This window comes from Labrus bergylta, chromosome 21 (assembly GCF_963930695.1).
Source record: "Labrus bergylta chromosome 21, fLabBer1.1, whole genome shotgun sequence".
Taxonomy (NCBI): Eukaryota; Metazoa; Chordata; class Actinopteri; order Labriformes; family Labridae; genus Labrus; species Labrus bergylta.
In genome coordinates this window covers 16,554,617-16,573,538 of record NC_089215.1, presented here as the reverse complement: position 1 = coordinate 16,573,538, position 18,922 = coordinate 16,554,617, and the positions used below count along the sequence as shown (strand labels likewise).

The following is an 18,922-nucleotide window of genomic DNA, read 5'->3' as shown; positions in this document are numbered from 1 at the left end:
TTTTTTTTTTTTTTTCAGATTAAGACTGGTCAAACCAAAGATGACTCCACTGGGCATACCGGAATATAATTTGTCCCCATCAGCCAAAGTCACCCAAAAGATGCATTGAATTTGGACCCTCTGTTACAATCAAAGATTGTAATCATGGAACATTACTCCCAGTGGGAATTGCGATTCCTCTTCAGTCTTGGATGTCCTCTACACCACTAAATATGTTTGAAAGGAACAATGAATCTCCACTGTTTAACACGGTTAAACTTAACGGATATCAACCTATCAGTTTATTGACAATAAATTTCACCTGCTTTGGTGCAAATGAAAGTAACTGGTGCAATGGAGAGTAAAAATCAAGGCAACCCATGGAATTGGGTTTTGCATGTGGTGGTTGCAGACAATTGCTCTCTCCTTATCCTTCCTGACTGATTGTTCTCTAGTTTTGTGTTCTGCTGCTGTCCTTATTACTGGTAGCATTAGGTGGTAACTGCAGCCCTATCAGGACAGGAAGTCCAGATCCCCACAGGGTGGCTTATTAATACATGTGATCACAAGAAGGTTTACGGTCTCCCAGCACATTGTCAGTAAAATAGAGATCCCCAAGTACAGCATCTGTTGACTCATCAGGGTCAGGCATGCTCAGATGCTGAAATATACACAATGAAGATTAAATTCCCGCAAAGGCTGTGATTTCAATTTGTTACTTAGATTTCCGGTGTGGTTTTGAATCTTGCCCTCAATGGGTTGATGACTTGTATTTTCTTTGTAACCTTATATTTTTCTCAACAAATTATAAAATGTACATCAGCAAAGATTTTCAATTCGACTGATTTCTTCATCGAGATCTGATGTCTGGTACATTAGTGTTCCCTACATTTTTTTAAGCAGCGTACAACCACATGGCAGCTGTAATGAATTGTGTATTGCAGCATTGTGAAAAGGTTGTCCCATACCTTTCACCTGCCCCCACCTTCCCTACACTGGCCTGCAGAGTGATTAGGCTGAGTGAAATCACCTGAGCTTAATCAGACAAAGTGAGGCCAGTTGGGGTTTTCTTGTATATAAAGCCAGAGTCTGGGGGGGGGGGTGTTTTTTGTTTGGTTAGTGGCAGCTTGCTGTGAGGCTGTGGTTTCGTTCGGTTTACGTAATCTTGTTTTATTAGGTTACCCGGGACTTTTGTTTGGTGCTATTTTTGGTTAATAAATCAATCACTTCATTTTGCATTGACTTCTGCCTCCTGACATCTTTTTGCTCACCACCAGTGCCGAACAGCCACACTTAAATCCCAATTTTGAGGTGGACTTACAATCAGTAATGTTACATTTGGTGGCAGTGGTGGGATTTTTTTTCATCACTGAAACTGGAGAGCCAGAAGAAGAAGCCCGGACGCCCAATCACCAGGAGCGCACAGAAAGCCATGCAAAGTGAAAGCCAAACACTGCAGTATGACCCAGGGGCTCTACGAGGTGACCAAGGTCCTAGGGAGGACCTAGCTACAGGTGGAGACAGTGGTGGTCCCAGGGGACACGAACAAGGTGGCCTGGATCAACTGTATGCCCTCATCCAGAGGCACATGCAAGTCCAGGAGAGAGAGGCCTTCAAGCAGGAGCAAAGGTGGAGAAGTATCCAGATACAACTGAACCAGGTGCGGGATGAGATGGAGGCAGAGAAGCGGGAAGAGGTCAGCGGAGGTATGGAGCACAATGACCCAGAAAGGAGGGGTGCATTGTCCAGGTCTCCAGCGACTCGTGGATCACCGCCCCCTGACAACAATCCTCCCTTCCCTGTGGGGCCAGCAACCTGGAGCAGAGCCACCATTCCAAAATTGGAAGAAGGAGATGACATTGAACCATATCTCACAACATTTGAGCGCCTAGCCACCGCGTACAGATGGCCCAGGGCGGAGTGGGCTGTGCAGCTGGTTCCACATCTGACGGGTAAGGCCAGAAGCGCCTATGTTGCAATGGATGTGAATGATTCAGTGGACTATGACAAAGTTAAAGAGGCCATTCTAGCCAAATACGAAATAAATGAAGAAATGTACCGTCAGAGGTTCCGTGATCCAGAAACCCATCCAGGGGAGACTCCTCGAGAGCTTTATCATCGTCTGAAAGAGCTTTACAAGAAATGGGTGAAACCAGCACAAAAGACAATGGAGGAAGTTGGAGAGGTCCTGATCCTGGAGCAGTTTCTGCGCACTCTGTCACCTGAAGTTAGAGTGTGGGTGATGGAGCATAACCCTGAGAACGGTCAGAGAGCTGCTCAACTGGTGGAGGCCTTCATGGCTGCAAGGAGGGGACCAAAATTCTTCCGTCATGTCAAGAACAACCGACCAACCACGCCCAAGGGTAAGTCTGGGGGGTTTGGTGGGGGTGGTCAACATTTTTCAGATGAGAGGAGAGGAGTAGGTGTTAAATTCCCTGACAGTACAGCAGGAAAGAGAAATAAAGACCCACCTGTTTGTTATTTTTGTGGAAAGGAAGGGCACATAAAGCCTGAATGTCCAGCTTTAAAAGTAAAAGGTGCCAACACCATGTGCTGTGTTCCCAGACCCACTATACAGAAAGCAGATGATCATGAAGTTAGAGGTAAAATGCAAATAGCAACTGTTACTGTTAATGGCATGCCCGCCACTGCTTTATTGGACTCTGCCAGCACTCAGACTTTAGTCATGCCCTACCTGGTTCAGCAACAGCAGATGGGGGAAGGGGAAGTAGAAGTGTGGTGTGTGCATGGTGACAAACGTCCTTACCCGACAGCGTGTGTTTATCTTGAAGTGCAGGGCCAGTCGTACTTATTAGAGGTTGGAGTTGTTCCTGGTTTAAGTCATCCAGTCCTGTTAGGTCAAGATCTACCCATCCTACCCAGGTTACTTCATCAGAGCAGGCCAGTTAATATGGTTGTAACCAGAGCCAGGAGGGACAACACTAGCCAGTCTCTGCAACCTATCACACACTCACAGGGGTTAGAGCAGCTTCCCTTCAGTCAGGTTGAGTTCCCTAGTGAAAGTAATGGCCGGGTTAACAAGAGTAGGCAGCAAAGGCGGCGGGAAAAGCTCATGGGGGCCCTGAGACAGCAACAACAGCCGGTTTCAGAGCCAGAGCAGTCAGCAGGAGACAGTTGGTGGGAGGTTCCTGGGGATTTAAACCAGCTTCAGAGGGAAGACAACACGTTACAAACTGCCTTCAGCAAGGTCACTGAGATAGATGGTGTGAGCACGGGGGTATCCCCCTCCTTAACGGGGGAGAGTTTTCTGATGCGCAAGGGGTTACACCAACATAGTGGAACATAACATTATCCTGGAAGATCCTTCTCCTGTCTGCAAGAAAATGTACCGGATTCCAGAGAGGTTGCTGCCAGCCCTGAAGAAGGAGCTGGAGTTAATGATGACACTGGGTGTAATTGAAAAATCTCACAGTGAGTGGAGCAGTCCTGTAGTGCTAGTACTTAAAAAAGGTAGCACTATTAGATTTTGCATTGACTTTCGTAAACTTAATGCTCAGTCAAAGTTTGATGCCTATCCCACCCCAAGGCTGGATGACCTTATTGAGCGTGTTGGACAGGCCCAGTACATCAGCACACTCGATCTATGCAAGGGGTATTGGCAGGTGCCGCTGGCTCCAAAGGCCCGGCAGTACACTGCTTTCAGAACTCCCCAAGGCCTTTTCCAGTTTACGGTCATGCCCTTTGGTCTGCACGGGGCCCCAGCCACGTTTCAGCGACTCATGGACAGAGTCTTGGAGGGGACAGAATCCTTCTCAGCTGCTTACCTAGATGACATTGTCATTTTCAGTCTGACATGGGAGGATCACATGCGGCATCTGGGAGAAATTCTACAGAGGCTCAAGCAGGCCGGTCTGACAGTTCAGCCCAAAAAGTGTTCCCTAGCCCAACCAGAAACAAAGTACCTGGGCTATTTGCTGGGCCGTGGTGTGATACGGCCTCAACAGGACAAGGTGCAGGCAGTGAAGGATTGTCCACGTCTTGGTACCAAGAAGGAGCTGAGGTCTTTTCTTGGCCTGGCTGGGTGGTATCGACGCTTTGTTTCCCAATTTGCCACACGAGCAGCTCCTTTAACTGACCTTACCAGGAAGTCCAGCCCTAATCAACTGCCGTGGGAAGGAAAGCATGAACTAGCTTTCCTTGACCTGAAGGGGGCACTCTGTGATGATCCAGTATTGCAGAGCCCAGACTTCAGCCAACCCTTCGTCGTGCAAACTGATGCCTCAGGGGTGGGCCTGGGGGCTGTCCTGCTTCAGGGTGAAGGGACTGCCCAGAAGCCGGTTGCTTATGCCAGCCGGAAATTGTGGCCAAGAGAGACAAGGTACTCGGCTATTGAGCTGGAGTGTCTGGCCATCAAGTGGGCATTAGAGACCTTTAAATACTATCTGCTAGGCAGAGACTTTATTCTGGAGACAGATCACAGAGGCCTGCAGTGGCTTCATAAAATGAAAGACTCAAACAACCGCATTTCAAGATGGGCTCTTGAGATGCAGCCTTACAGATTCAGGGTCCATTATCGACCTGGAAGGGACAATGTTGTGGCCGACTTCCTGTCTCGCCATCCTGATGGCGAGCTTTCAGGGGAGGGGGAAATGTGAAAAGGTTGTCCCATACCTTTCACCTGCCCCCACCTTCCCTACACTGGCCTGCAGAGTGATTAGGCTGAGTGAAATCACCTGAGCTTAATCAGACAAAGTGAGGCCAGTTGGGGTTTTCTTGTATATAAAGCCAGAGTCTGGGGGGGGAATGTTTTTTGTTTGGTTAGTGGCAGCTTGCTGTGAGGCTGTGGTTTCGTTCGGTTTACGTAATCTTGTTTTATTAGGTTACCCGGGACTTTTGTTTGGTGCTATTTTTGGTTAATAAATCAATCACTTCATTTTGCATTGACTTCTGCCTCCTGACATCTTTTTGCTCACCACCAGTGCCGAACAGCCACACTTAAATCCCAATTTTGAGGTGGACTTACAATCAGTAATGTTACAAGCATAATAAATACAAAGCTTGTTTGAAACTCTCACTGCATTACAACAGAACATGTTTTTGGGGAACCAGAAAGTGACAATAAATGAATGGTCATGATATATTTGATGTAACTGACACCATTCTTCATAGTTATACAGGGAATGTTAAAAAACAAATATAGTAATAATGACAAATGTCTCCGTCATAAAGCGAATGAGGGCGTTTCCCCAAAATGGTAAACGGCAAAATAAAAGGAAGCAATAATCGAAACAGTTTAGGCTTCTTAGTCGACACTTCAGGTCAAGTTGTTTTTGGTGTTTTTATGAAACTTTATGATAACCACTTAAAAAATAATATTCTCAGCTGTGATGTTTTAAATCAAGTCAAACTGCATCTTAGGTCCATGTGAATAATAAGGGAGGAGTCATTTCAGCGCTAGCAGATTCATCTGAATCAAAACATCAAATATGACAATCCAGCTTAAAATCCATTGTAATTACTACACACCATTTAAAAATGTTTCTCCAAGTCAGGAATAAAATAATGAATAAAATGTATTTAAAATCTTTACTGTATAATATACATTACAGTGACATTTGAATGTGTAAAAATGTTTACTGTATAGATTTGACTTTTTAGCATACTTACAGCACACAAGAAGTTCATGAAAAACAATGTCAACAGTAACCAAAACCTCCAATGTGTACTGTGTATAATATAAACCTAGTCCATGATTAATGCTTATTTCTGGTCCCAGTGAGGTCAGTGGTTGAGGTCCCAACCAACATGGTAACTGCTTTTATTCCACAGTGCAAAAGTTATAAAGTGTCCACAATCTTCAGTCACTTTCGAGCCTCCAGCAGCATTTCCTCCACGGTCAGTAATTTCTCTCTGGGTTTCCCAATGGCTTGACCCTGTTTCATCTCCACAATGTCAACCTTCTCCCAGTCTGAGAAAAGCACTGGTTTCACTCCTACAGAAGATAAAAAAAAAAAAAACAACAATGTTTAATTGTAGTTCAACACGCATTTGACTGAACCCACAGGGTCAGATCATTGTAACTCTGTAATGTAAAGTAATGTAAAGCACCTTATGAATGTTCTCTTATTGAGCAGCCTGCATGTGTCATGTGTCTTTAGATTATTTTTTATTTAGCAATCGCAGGAAAATCAAACCTACCACTCAATCACCTTTATTTGAGCTTGAATCGTGATGAGTGTAATTCTGTGTACACACCAAACGTGAATATAATCGAATAATTATCAAAATATTCAACTTCAGCGGCAAATTCGCTTGATGCCTTGACGCGACAGCCAATCATCATTGACAGAAGATGATGACAAGGCTGACGTCAGGAATGGAGGAGAAACATCTGGAGCTGCACAACTCGAGTAGTTAGCCTGCAGTAGCACTGAAAGCGGCCGTAATCCTGAAGAAAGCGGTGAAGAAAACAGTGATATTCACAGAGCTGTGTGCAGCTCCAAAGGATGTTGTAAACACAGAGATGACGAGGTTGGAAGCTATTCTGACTTTGGTCAACAGGTAAAAGGCAGTGATAACAGTATCCACTGTGGCTGATTATACGAGAAGGAGACTAAAACAAACATTGGTATCTAGGTGACAAGCCCCTCCTCCTCAGCTTGTCGCTTCAGTGTCAGAGGGGCGAAATTTTGCTTCAATAAATTTGATCAACGCGACGGGAATATTTTTTCCGGGTTTGGTGTGTTCACAGCATAAGTCAGGAGGTAAGTAAAGTTTGTTTATAGCACTTTTTACAGACAAAGGTCAGAAAGGGCTTTACATCATCAAGTACAACATACGCATAATAAAAAAATGAACAAACAAGTAAACCCGACCGATTAATCGGCCAGTCAATAATATCAAATCCATTACGCGGTATCGGCTAATTTTATTGCAGATATGCGCCGATATCACAAGATTTATTCACCAGTCAAATAGCATTTAATTTGAGTAACGTTGTTTTACATTTGCATTTCCTTTTCTGGCTGTCACCAGCAGAGTGTGCTATATGGATTATAACAAACATTACTACTCTCCAGAGTGTCAAGCAGTGACACACGTACGTACATGAGCAGTTACTTTCCAGTTGAGTGACCACCTTGTCTTCCCTATATACTGTTCATCTTTTGCACAAGTGTATGATAACTGCATTTGAGCCATCAACACAATAAATGTGTGAAAATCTATCTCTTAAGATCGGCCCAAAAATGTCCGTATCTGCCGGGCCCTACAAATGAGTAGTTCATGGACTGACATTATAAAATCCTGCTTGGACCCAGGAACAATAATTGCCACAGATCAATTGGTAGACTGGGTGGACGTTATTAACCATACGCTTGTCTAAACATGAATGTTTTCAGCTGCTTTTTGAAAGACTCAACAGAGCCAGAAGAATGTAATGAGATGGGCAGGGAATTCCAAGGATTGGCAGTATGGCCTCAAACCCACATTCAACATGAGTCTTAAAATGTGTCTGTGGGACAGACAGCAGGTGTAGGGTGTTTGACCGTAGCGAATTGGCTGGTGAATACAGGTGGAGGACTGACCGTGAAGGACTCTAAAAGTGAGTGTGAGAATTTATCCAACAAGCCACAGGGAGCCAGTGCAGAGGTTTCAGTGTTGTCTGCTCTAAGGTTGTCAGAATTAGATTTGCACATATTAACTCAAATCAACACAATATTTTCCGTGTGACATGGCGAGCCATCATTTAATGTGGACCGGCACACTACTGCAAGGTTGTAGCGCTTTTCTAGACTTGTGACTAATCAAGCGCTTTTACACCACAGGTCACACATTTGCACACAGAGGCTCTTATGTAAATCAGTCCATCAGTGTTTAATAATTCATTCATACACTTTTGTATACCACTGCCATAGCAGTAAATGGTAAATGGAGTTGAGCTAATAAAGCACTTTTCTAGTCTTCTGACTACTCAAAGTGCTTTTACACCACATGTCACACCTACACATTCACACCCTGATGACAGAGGCTGCTATGTAGTGAGACCATCAGAAGTAACTAATCCCATTCATACCACGCAGACGAAGTAGCGGGAGCAACCTGGGGTTAAGTGTCTTGGCCAAGGACACATCTAACATGTGGCTGCAGGAGCAGGGGTTCGAACCCTCAACCTTCCACTGGCTCATTCATTCCAAGAATTATCTTTGTTTTTTTTTATATTAAAAGCCCATAAACATCTTCTTCAAAAAGAGATCATAGTTTTCCTTACTCTCGGCGAGTGTTCCTAAAAGTAATTGAGTTATTTGTGAATTAGTCGTACAACGATCACTAGAGGGTGCACATGCAACAGATCAACATATCAGGCCTGCACATGTAAGTCATAGAAGCGCTTTCAACGCCTTTGATCACTCATTCTGTAGTAGCTGAAAGTAAAGGCTGATTTGTTTATTTTAAACAAAAATCACGCTGTGTGTGTGAGGATGTTATAAAACAAAAGGTTAGATTCCAAACTGAAATATTGCAATTAGTGTCCAATCTCTGAGTGAAAGGGCCAGAGTATCGTGGAGGATTGGCATGAACGTCTGATCATAGCCTTTGACTGGCTTTTATATCAACTCTCTGATCAGGTAACAGAGGATGATTAAACAACCCGGTACAGTACCTCTCTTGTCCAGCAGAGCACTGATGCTTTGTGAACCAGGTTTTGCAGCAGATACAACCAACGCTCCTGAGTCCAGGTCTTCCACCAGGGACCTTGCAGTATCAAAACTATTGTTCATGGTGGTGGCGATCACTCCAGTGGGCCCTGTTTTCAGCCAGCCACTACAATATAGACCTAGAAGACGAAAGATTCACACGTTTAAGATTTTTATTTTTATTTTTTTTTTTTACAAAGTTTCTAGCTTGCTTAGTGGTTTTATTCTGAAAGGAATTTACCCGCAGCTTGTTGAACACGGCCCATGTTGTTCGGGACGATGGCTTTGCGTTGGTCAAACGGTACTGACGGATCGATGGGGAGGCTCTTGTAGCCGATACTGCTAATGACCAGACCACAGGTCACATCCTCCACTTCCCCAGTGAGCACTGCCCGGGCTGCGTCACCTGAACCCTGAGCGGACAGAGGTAACTTACATTATTCAGACCGATGTACTGAGCGGCTGCACATTAACATGAGGGGGATGCTGAGATTTAAAACCCTAATATGTGTTTTTTTTTTTACCTCCAACCTGTTGACTGCCAATCTGATGCCAGCTGTTCTTTTGTGGTCAGGGTCAGCCAGGATTTCAACGGGGCTCCTGAAGAATCGAAAGCCCCAGGTGCGGGATGCCTTGTTCCGCCTCTCCCGCTCCTTTTCTTCTGGGGTTTCTAGGGCCGTCTTTACCATCAGCTCTGTAAGACGCTTCCTGGGCCTTGGTAAATCTGCAACAGCACAGATACTTAAAATTAAGTTCTGTGACATTTGTTCGTTGTTATTTGGACTTTCCTTGACTTAAAAACTCTTACTTAAAGCTATATGAACAGCTTTTATTTATTGGTTTAGTTGTATTAAATATTAAGGGGATATAGTCCAGAATGTCAATGGCTGTTTGGTCTAAGATTTTATTTTTTTAACAAAAATTGTCATTGATTTCTAAGGAGAGGAGTTCAATTTATTCCCCAGATAGTCTACCAATACGTAAAAGAGTTAATGAACTATTTTTAGCATTTAAATGCATGCTTGATCTGCGTGTGGCTGTGTCTTTGAGAAATGAGTGCACATGAGCATGTCTAATTTAAATTCTTTAAAAACCATGCAACCACAACACTGACAAAAATCAGAAACCACAATGCTGTTTTAGAACTGGTAAAGTTGGTTGATTTGTCAGATTCAAAGAACATACTTGCAGCAGTTGCATAAAAAAAAAAAGTCAGAACCGCTGTGTTAACAAACCTCGAACAAAGCAGAGATTTTGGGTCCCAGCGTTCACAGTTAGTACATGACACAACCACCCAAAGAGCAAGAGGTGTCAGAATGTAGCACTCGATGTCAGACATTGAGCCTGCTTTCTGAAGTTCTTCAGAAACCACCAATCAGTCATAGTGCCAGCAACGCTAATACATCAGGCAGTCCAACAGAAACAAGCACCAGTTTCTTCTCACCCTTCACTTACTGCTTATCCTGTTTAACAGAGGTAGGATCAAGGTTCTCACAACTAGCCACTCGCAGTGGAGCAAGGAGGCTGTGCTCAATCTTTCCCTGAACATGCTCAGCAGTATCAGACAACCCAATGTCATTTCATGAGCAAGGACAAGAACAGCCGGATGAACCATCCAGCTGGATGATTAATAATCATTCTCAAGGACTTTACTGAACCTGCAGCTTCCTATAGCAACAGAAAGCAGTGCCTGTATTTACTGGTTCACAGTTTCCATTCCTCACACTGCACATGGCCTATAGGTCTCAATAGGGCTCGTGTTAAACCACAGCACACATTTCCGCTGACTATTTTCCAACAGCGTCTCTGACCTTTACAGAGTCAGGTTTCTTTTTTTTTTTTTAACTCATACCTTCAACATGTTTTTATCTCACAGAGAAACAAACAATTCAACCTGTCTTGCTTTGTTCTTCTACTTCATGATAATACATTTCTTTATGTAGCCTATCGTAAAGCTTATTGACTCCTGAAAGATGAACACTTCTACTCTTGCCAAGTGCATGCATAGACTAAACAGATGAGACAGTAAAAAGGAAGTCGAAACCTCAAAGAACACGTACACTGACAATACCTTACCTTTAAGGGCCTCTGTGACACCCTCAAAATCAGCTGCCACCATCTCTGGTCTGGTATCCTGCAAGTTCACCATTTCTCTGAGCTCCTGTAGATGAGGAGAACAAAGAAAATAAACAAGAGGCTGGAAGAACTGGGGGGTTTGTAGACAGACTAGGGACACATTTTAGTGTTTGAAGAACACGGTAGTGTGTATTTTGCATAATACCGTGTGTGACCCTTAAGAGATAATTTGATAAGCTAAACGTTACTTACAAAACAGCTTTGATAATGACTTTAACGTAATGAATAAACAGTTATAAAGTAAGAGTTGGTGGTAGCAGGACATTTGACTTTATGAGCTGGAACATCTGAAGAGAGAGAGGAAATACAAAGAGAGATCAGGGATGACGTGCTGCAAAGAAACGAGGACTGGAATTGATTGAGGGCGTCGAGGGGAAGACTACTAACTGAGCCATCCTGCGTCTCTTATTAAGTATTTTAGAGCTGGCTGGCAACCTTTAGAAAACTAGCCGAAGAAAGTAAGACCTTTTAAATATTCAGCCAAAGAATCCCAGCCTTTCCTTCAAGCATCCCTCCAAAGCCACAGTAATGTAAGTAAGGCAAGAGGTGGCTATAGCTGAAAGATGTTTTTTTCTTTTTTAAAGGTTTGATAATGGTGAATGTTTTTCATTCTCCTCTCTATCAAACCATAAACTGTAAATAAACATGGACTGAGCCCGAGTGATGTCACACATTGTCACAAATGGTCTGTTTTGGAAGCCATCCAGGCGGTTACCATATTGGAAATGTTGACTATATCACACTTTTATTTTAATTAAAACAAAAAAATAAAATGTCTTTAAAAAAAAATTTTTTAGGGCTTTTTGTGCCTTTAATGGAGAGATAGGACAGTGGATAGAGTCAGAAATCAGGGAGAGAGAGAGTAGGGAATGACATGCGGGAAAAGAGCCACAGGCAGGACTCGACCTGGGCCGCCTGCCCGGGAGACCACAGCCTCCACACATGGGGCGCGCGCACCAACCACTGCGCCATAAACGCCCCGACTACATCATAATTTTATTCAACCTAACAACAGGCAAAGAGATGGAGCTGAGGCAGGCCTCATGCCTCCTGACAAACCGCCAGAACACGCTCGCTTGCAGTCAGATTGGCCACGCCCCTAATTATACACAACTGTACCATTCATCAAATCAAAGTTATGAAAAAAATATATACCCCTGCACAGTGTGTGCCGATAAAGACATGAACTAATCAGACCAAAATATATTTTTGTTGAGTGTGTGTATGTGACATGCGGGACTTTTGGAGTCAGCGTCACAAGCAGATACTTGAGGAACTGCAGTTTTTTTCATTTCTGAATTGGCTTCAGAGGTGGCCGTTTCTCTCAAACTAATTCATACCTTTATCGTGCAGGCGACCTGGATGGGTCCTCTCCTGCCAACAATCAGCACCCTGCGGACGTGGCTCTCAGCCAGAGCCTCCAGGGCGGGCTGCGTGATGTCAGTTTTCTGCAAAAAATAAAACATTATCCATTCCAGCTTCTTAAATAAATAGGCAAAACTACTGTAAGAGGGCCAATAATTGCACATTCTTTAGTGTCCTGTTATTTCAGGCTGGAGTTGTAACCAAAATTACAAGGTATGGTAAATAGACTTGAGCTTGTATAGTGCTTTTCAATTCTTCAGACTACTCAAAGCACTTTTACACCGCAGGTCACACCTACACATTAACACAATCACACCCTGATGGCAGAGGCTGCTGTGTAAAGAGACCATCAGAAGTAACTAATCCTATTCATACACATTCACATGCCGCTGACGTAGCAGGGTTTATGAGGCTCACATCAAGCACATTACAAAGCCAGAATTTCACTTTTTACAATACTCCAATTGTGTGTGTTCAGCTACATATAGATATGTTTTAGATTTGTCCATGATCCATGATTGTTTGTGAGGCTGTGCCGGTTGTCCAGTAGTGTCATGGTGTTCCTATATGTTTTTTGATTTTCTCTTATCTCTCATGCTGAGTTTTAGCAGATCTTGTGCAATAAATGTTGTGTTGTCTTGCATTGGAATGTGCCTGTTTACATGTGGATTGTTTTTATCTATTGATTCGAATGGAAGCGACGCACTGTGAGTCCAAGACAAAATTCCCCAAGGGGACAATGAAGTGTATCGTCTCATATCTAAAACATGCAGCAGTCACTCCTTCAGAATACCATTACACCCCCCCCCCCCCCCCCCACCCATCTCCCAACACAGCTGATCTCACCCGTGTCTGAAGCTCGACTTCTCTCTGTTGAAAATGTTCAGCGCTCTGTGGTTTGGTTCATCCTTACTGTATGATCTTTTTTTTTTTTCAAACTTTCTATAACATCTTTTTATCTTTATGTTGATGCAGATGTATTCAGGTAATGAAATTATGATAAAGAATTTGGTCTGTTACTATCATACTGAAAGCAGCATTGTTTTTACTCCTTGCCAAAGTTGCTTGAAGAGCTTTTAGGCTTCTTATAGCCGATAAAAAGCCAATAGTGCAACTTCAGTACCTGCCAATAAAGTCAAGATACCAGTCAGTGCAATGTTTAACAAAAACATTAAACAACTTCTCTTCAGGTTGATCATCTTTACTACATTTTATATTTTCAAACTGTGCTTCAAGCAACCAGTGAGCATCCTGTGATCTGCCAAAGGACGAACAGTCAAGTTTCTTTTGAAAATGTTACGGTCAAGAATAAAAAACCCATCTCCTCTATTTTTACATCTTATCTTGAATAGCCAAGGCCGTGTGTTCCTCACCTTTAAAATGTCAATGGGACACAGCAGGATTCTTGCTACATCCAAGGCCACATTGCCCTGTCCCATAACGACAGCTGTTTCACAGCTCAGGTCTGGACTCAGCTGCATGGAAGAGACATCAGAAAGAATCAGAGATTTAATGATAAAGGAGCAGAAACAAAACCCTCAATGAGTTCATAGAGGTGACAGATCGAATCATCTCTCACATGCTTTGAGCTGAATTTTTAACCCAAAGTATAAGGAGGCATTCACTTCACTTAAACCATTAGGCTTACCTGTCGACAACTTGGGAGTCCATTGTACCAGCCCACAAAGTCTTTGGCAGAGTAAACACCAGCCAAGTCTTCTCCTGGCACCCCCATACTCCTGTTTCCCTCTGCCCCATAGCTCTAACAAACCAACAAACAAACAAACAAACAGAGAACCACACTACATAACCACAGACATTACAAAGGCTACATGCAGCATCTCTCAGTGTTAGAGCCCTGTTATTTTAAGTTCTACTTATTCTTCCATTTTTCTGCTTGAAGTGTTAAAAAAAAAACATTATGACCAAAACGTTAGCTGATGGGACTACCCAGGCCCATGAAATGAAACTCACTGGCCTCAGGGTTGAAGCTGTAACAATCAAGCTGACCTCTCTTTTAAACTGCTCAGTATAGGGTAGAAATGATTTCATCCTTATAACGTCTTATGTCAAACAAAAAAAGAAAAGAGATGGTGTGAATAAAAAAAAATCATACTATTTCAAGCCAATCTTTATTCAAACTGCTTCATCATCATGGTCATGTGAAGGTGCCATCACTACAGTTTATAATGTGTCTCTTAAAGTAGATTCAAACATAGACAGAGAACATCACATGATGCAGATATTTTTAAGCCAATGAGGCGCTTTGCTTCCTGTCAACTAAATGAAGAACAAAGACTGCAGAGCTGCAGCTGCTTGGACCCTCATCATTGCTGCTCGCTGCTATTCTAGTTTCAAGCTGATTTTTACACTGAAGATGCAGCATTGGGCTTTCCTGTTCTTACCAGTACGACTGCATGGTAGGCTTGCTGTAGCTCTTGGACGCTCACATCCTTCCCCACGTTTACATTACCATAGAAGCTACAGCGGGAGTGTTTGGCCGTCTGTGTGAAGGTGTTGATGACGTTCTGAGGGGTGGGGGTAAAAAAATTATGAGAATTATGAGAACTGAGAGGAAAGAATTTCAGAGTTCCTGTAAAGGAGATTAACCTCTCACCATGGTTAATGTATTTCACAATAGTACAGGCACCAGCTTGTTGTGGGAGCACTTTTGAAGATTAGTCATTGCACATTGGTAGGGGTTTTAAAAGTCTTACACAGTTGGCCTTTCGCAGAGGAAAATAGGACAAATAAACCAACTGGAAATATGGGAGGGGCCACACAAACTATGAGCAATTCCTGTTTGTAGTGTATCCATGGGATGTGCAGTCCCCTGACCCTTAATTACTTTGATACTGAAGGAAACTTAAAAACATGGGGAGGCAAATTCTAGACTTAAAATTGAATCCTTGGGGTTGCAGATATAGTCTAGCAGGTATGTTATGTGCCCCATGTACAGAGGCTGTAGTCCTCGCCACAGCACGCCTTGGGTCCAAATCCGTCCTCTTCAGCTGTCCAATGCAATAAAGGCAACAAAAATGTCTCTAAATTGCATCCTGATGTGTAAGAGATTGTATAGAGTTAATTCTATAATAATAATAGACTTTATTTGGCATGGCCATCACAGATACATTGGACAAACCAGATGCATTGTTTAAGTGTTTTAGCACGCATGCTAGTTCTCAACACCTCCAAAGGTTTGAAATCCAACTTTTTTTGGTTGCAACTTCTAATTGGATTGAGAACTAATACAAGCATGTATCACTAAGTGTAATGAGTTTATCTTCCTTTTAGGTCACACTGCACGCCATCAAATCACAAAGCCTGCAGCCTGAAAGTGGGGAATGGCTATTTCAAAAACCTGCTGACAGGCTTTTTCTTAATTCAAGCTTGAATTATTAAAATACCCAAACAGCATAGCATGACCATCCTTTCTCACAGACACATATTTAGCATTACACACCTTGACCTCGGGATGATCAGGGGCCACTCCAAACCTGACCAGGCCGAAGGGGACTGGCAGCCGCTCATAGACGTCCACCTCAAGATCTTGACGGGCCTAGGAACAGGAAAAGGAAAGAGACACAATGTGAAAAAGGAAATTACATTTCATACAGTAGAATAGAAGCTTTTAGAAGTATGCAGTCGCTGGGGAAAGGTCTCCCTATGGTGGGAGTTGTTTTTAGCTTTTTTTATAGAACTCAGTGGATGGCAGTGGTCTGAAAATTGTTCCAACTTTGGGATACTTAGTGAAATACTGAGATTAAGCATGAGGATGAATGAGAATGACTTTTCTTTGGCTTTTGATGGGTGGAAAATATTTGCCCAATACTTTCTGGTTTCTGACAATACTTGACAAACTAAAAAATGTTTCTATTAGCATTACATGTGTTTTATATGTATAGCTAATGGGCTGCTGTCTGAGAGGGACTTGTCCTTCAGCCAAGTCCAAACAACTTGTTATTTTAAGTCACATCGTTTTACCAGTAGCCAGCCGACTCCAGTGAAAAGGAAAAGAGGAACTCAACACATGTACAATGAGCATAAACTTATAAAAAAAAACATCAGAAAAGGAATGTTAAACTATTGAGGTTTTTTTTTTAAGAATTCATGGTGGTTAATCCTGGAAAGTTGAACAAGTAAATTTCCAAACAACAAAATTACAACAATAAAGAACAATCATGTATGAGTTAAGAGATTCACAATGAGACTGGAATGAACTTAAGTTATGATAACTGCTACGTGAAGCATAATAAAACTCATTCTCTCCTACACCATAACTCACACCATTTATAGCATGGCCATAAAAATAATAAAGATAAAATAACTCCAGCTAAATTGTAGGCAATGACTAGGCATGTATTGCTTCATCATAATAAACCTTTTACGGTTTTGTATCAAACTGTATTTTAAGATATATTTGTGATCTGACAGGTGGGTCAGAAATACGATCTTTGTAGAAACTTTCAGTATTTCCTGTTCCTATTATCACAGGCCTGTGGGGGTTTTAGGTAACATCATTTATTTATAAAGCATCTACTTCAGCACAAAAGGTGAAATCAGTTTATGTTTGAAAGGAGAGGAAGAAGGGAGGGGCAGTGTGGTAGTTTGTCCAAGGTGTGTCTTTAAGCCCGATATAAAACAGCCATTGTTAAACACCTTTAGTGAGAACATGTTTTAAAAATGTTGGCAGGAACATTTTCATTTTAGTAAAGCTGAAACTTCTTCAACTGAACAGCCTTAAAATATCAAATAAACTAAAAACATGCACTGTGTATTGTTAAATACTGGGACTGGGAGTGTTCAGTCATAAAAGTAATGAAGCTCATTTCAGCAGATAAGACTGCTGAGCACTGTTTTTTTTTTTCTTTTTCGATAGAGCAAAATGAAAAACAAAAAAGAAAGAAATCAAAACAAGACAAAACTGTAAAAAAAAAAATATATGTGAAGGTTTGCTGTCCAATCAGCTTCGGCCTCTCCATCGATTACAGGAGAGGGGTCGTGTAGGTTTGGCTAAAGCAGCAGATATGTCATTGACTTTGTTATGATAAAGTTGTGTTTAAACAAAAAAAGAATTGTTTATTTAAAACGATGGTCTTTAGGTGAGATGTATAGTGAAATCACAGCCATGTGTAAAATCATTCTTAAAATGTAAGTTTGCACATGACTACAACAATGTTTGTTGGTTGACATCACCTGTGTGTCTGTTTAATACTTTTTGTTTGACCACTCAGTGGAGACGACTTGTCTTCTGCTTCTCGCCTTTCTTCATTATTAAAACAAAATTGTGGTTTTTAGGATGCTCTGTCCTTTAGTTTTGTTCTAATGCCAGTGTGTTCGTATTGATGATTTAACCATCTCCAAGGACAGTGGGGGTCCCCAGTCTCTAGTAGGCTCCCTTTATTTTGAGGGTCGCCGGCCAAAACGATTGGGAACCCCTTACTAATGTCAAAGTAGGACATACCTTGATCAAATGCTGGGCTGTGTAGAATCCAGCTGGACCTCCTCCAACAATGCACACCTTAGGACTGCAGGAGGAAAAAGATGCCGCCTTTCCTCTCCTATTCACACCTGCAGAAACAGCAGAAAATTCACCTTGGACTGAAATATGTTTATCAGGCACTCCCAAGGTAAGCTCATGGGCAACATGCAGGGAAAGTGCTGAACAAAAGAGTTTGTTAGATGACATTTAACAGAGATTAGTGCTGGTTGCTACATTGGGTATGTGCCGAATTGCAGAGTGAATTCCCTTTATTAAAAGGTTTCTGATAAATTCAAACAATTTGTTACAAAAGCAACTGAATCAGCTTTTAGTGACTCAATGTTGTGCTGCTTTGGCTGCAATGCAGGAGAATGAACGCTGCAGACACAGGGGCTAACTTATCACTATAATAAATACAGAAGAGTTCAAAGAGATCCTCACCATCATGATGTCGACCTGTCCATCTACATGATGCAGAAGTCCACAGCTTCAGTCCAGAAAACAGAAGTTTATGGCCGCTCATCTTCTTCCCCGACTACAGGCTGTCAACCACGAAATACACTGTGTCTGTTCCCCCTGGCTCCAGACAAGATGTGTGCCTTTAAAACCAACAATAGGACATTCACTGTGTTCTTTTCGTGGTATTTAGTAAGCTGTTTCGCATTGCTGCCACTGCTTTGAGCTTTGGACAGTCAGCAGGACTGAGAGCAAAAGCCAAGGAAAACAACGTTTGTATTTCCTGGATATTATTCAGAGACAGGCTCACCTAGCTACCTGATGCTAACACTTAGACCTTTTTTTTTTTTTTTTGCGTACTGAAACGATTTGTTTTGTTTGTTTTTGCCAATAATAACTTTATAATGTAGTTATTTTGTTTTATCATTACAACATATTTCAAAGCTGCACCTTGTGTTACACCCACAACTGTCCGTAGAGGCACGACAATCCGCTGCACAGGGTTCCGCAGGAGCAGTGTATATAAACTAAACTAATGTTTAGAGCAGGGGTTCCCAAACTTTTCAGCTTGCGACCCCCATTATGACGGTGATAGATACTTGGGACCCCACATTTGACGCACTAGGTCAAAACACTGGCATTAAAACAGCAAACAATAGCCCAAACACCATCATATTATTTTTGTAATTTATTGTAAGAAACGACTTTTTTTTTTGCCTACTGTATTTTCAAATTAATGGGTGAAATATCCAATTTTAAACCATTTTCCATTTTTATATGTTTTTGAAAGGAATGTCACGACCCCCCCTTACAGTGTTCCACGACCCCCAGTGGGCCGCGACCCCCA

General features: G+C 42.3%; 1 protein-coding gene across 1 annotated transcript; it reads right to left on the bottom strand.

Moving 5' to 3' along the window:
• Positions 1–5,259: 5,259 nt before the first annotated feature.
• On the bottom strand, positions 5,260–18,528 carry fdxr (ferredoxin reductase). The gene is made up of 12 exons (XM_020640094.3): positions 18,061–18,528; positions 17,602–17,708; positions 15,601–15,696; positions 14,543–14,665; positions 13,786–13,899; positions 13,511–13,612; positions 12,113–12,220; positions 10,713–10,797; positions 9,161–9,360; positions 8,878–9,049; positions 8,603–8,776; positions 5,260–5,932 (listed from the first exon to the last, which is right to left on the bottom strand). Exons 1-12 carry the CDS (start codon positions 18,140–18,142, stop codon positions 5,802–5,804), a joined length of 1,494 nt encoding a protein of 497 aa, XP_020495750.2. The 5' UTR covers positions 18,143–18,528; the 3' UTR covers positions 5,260–5,801.
• Between the last annotated feature and the right edge of the window lie 394 nt (positions 18,529–18,922).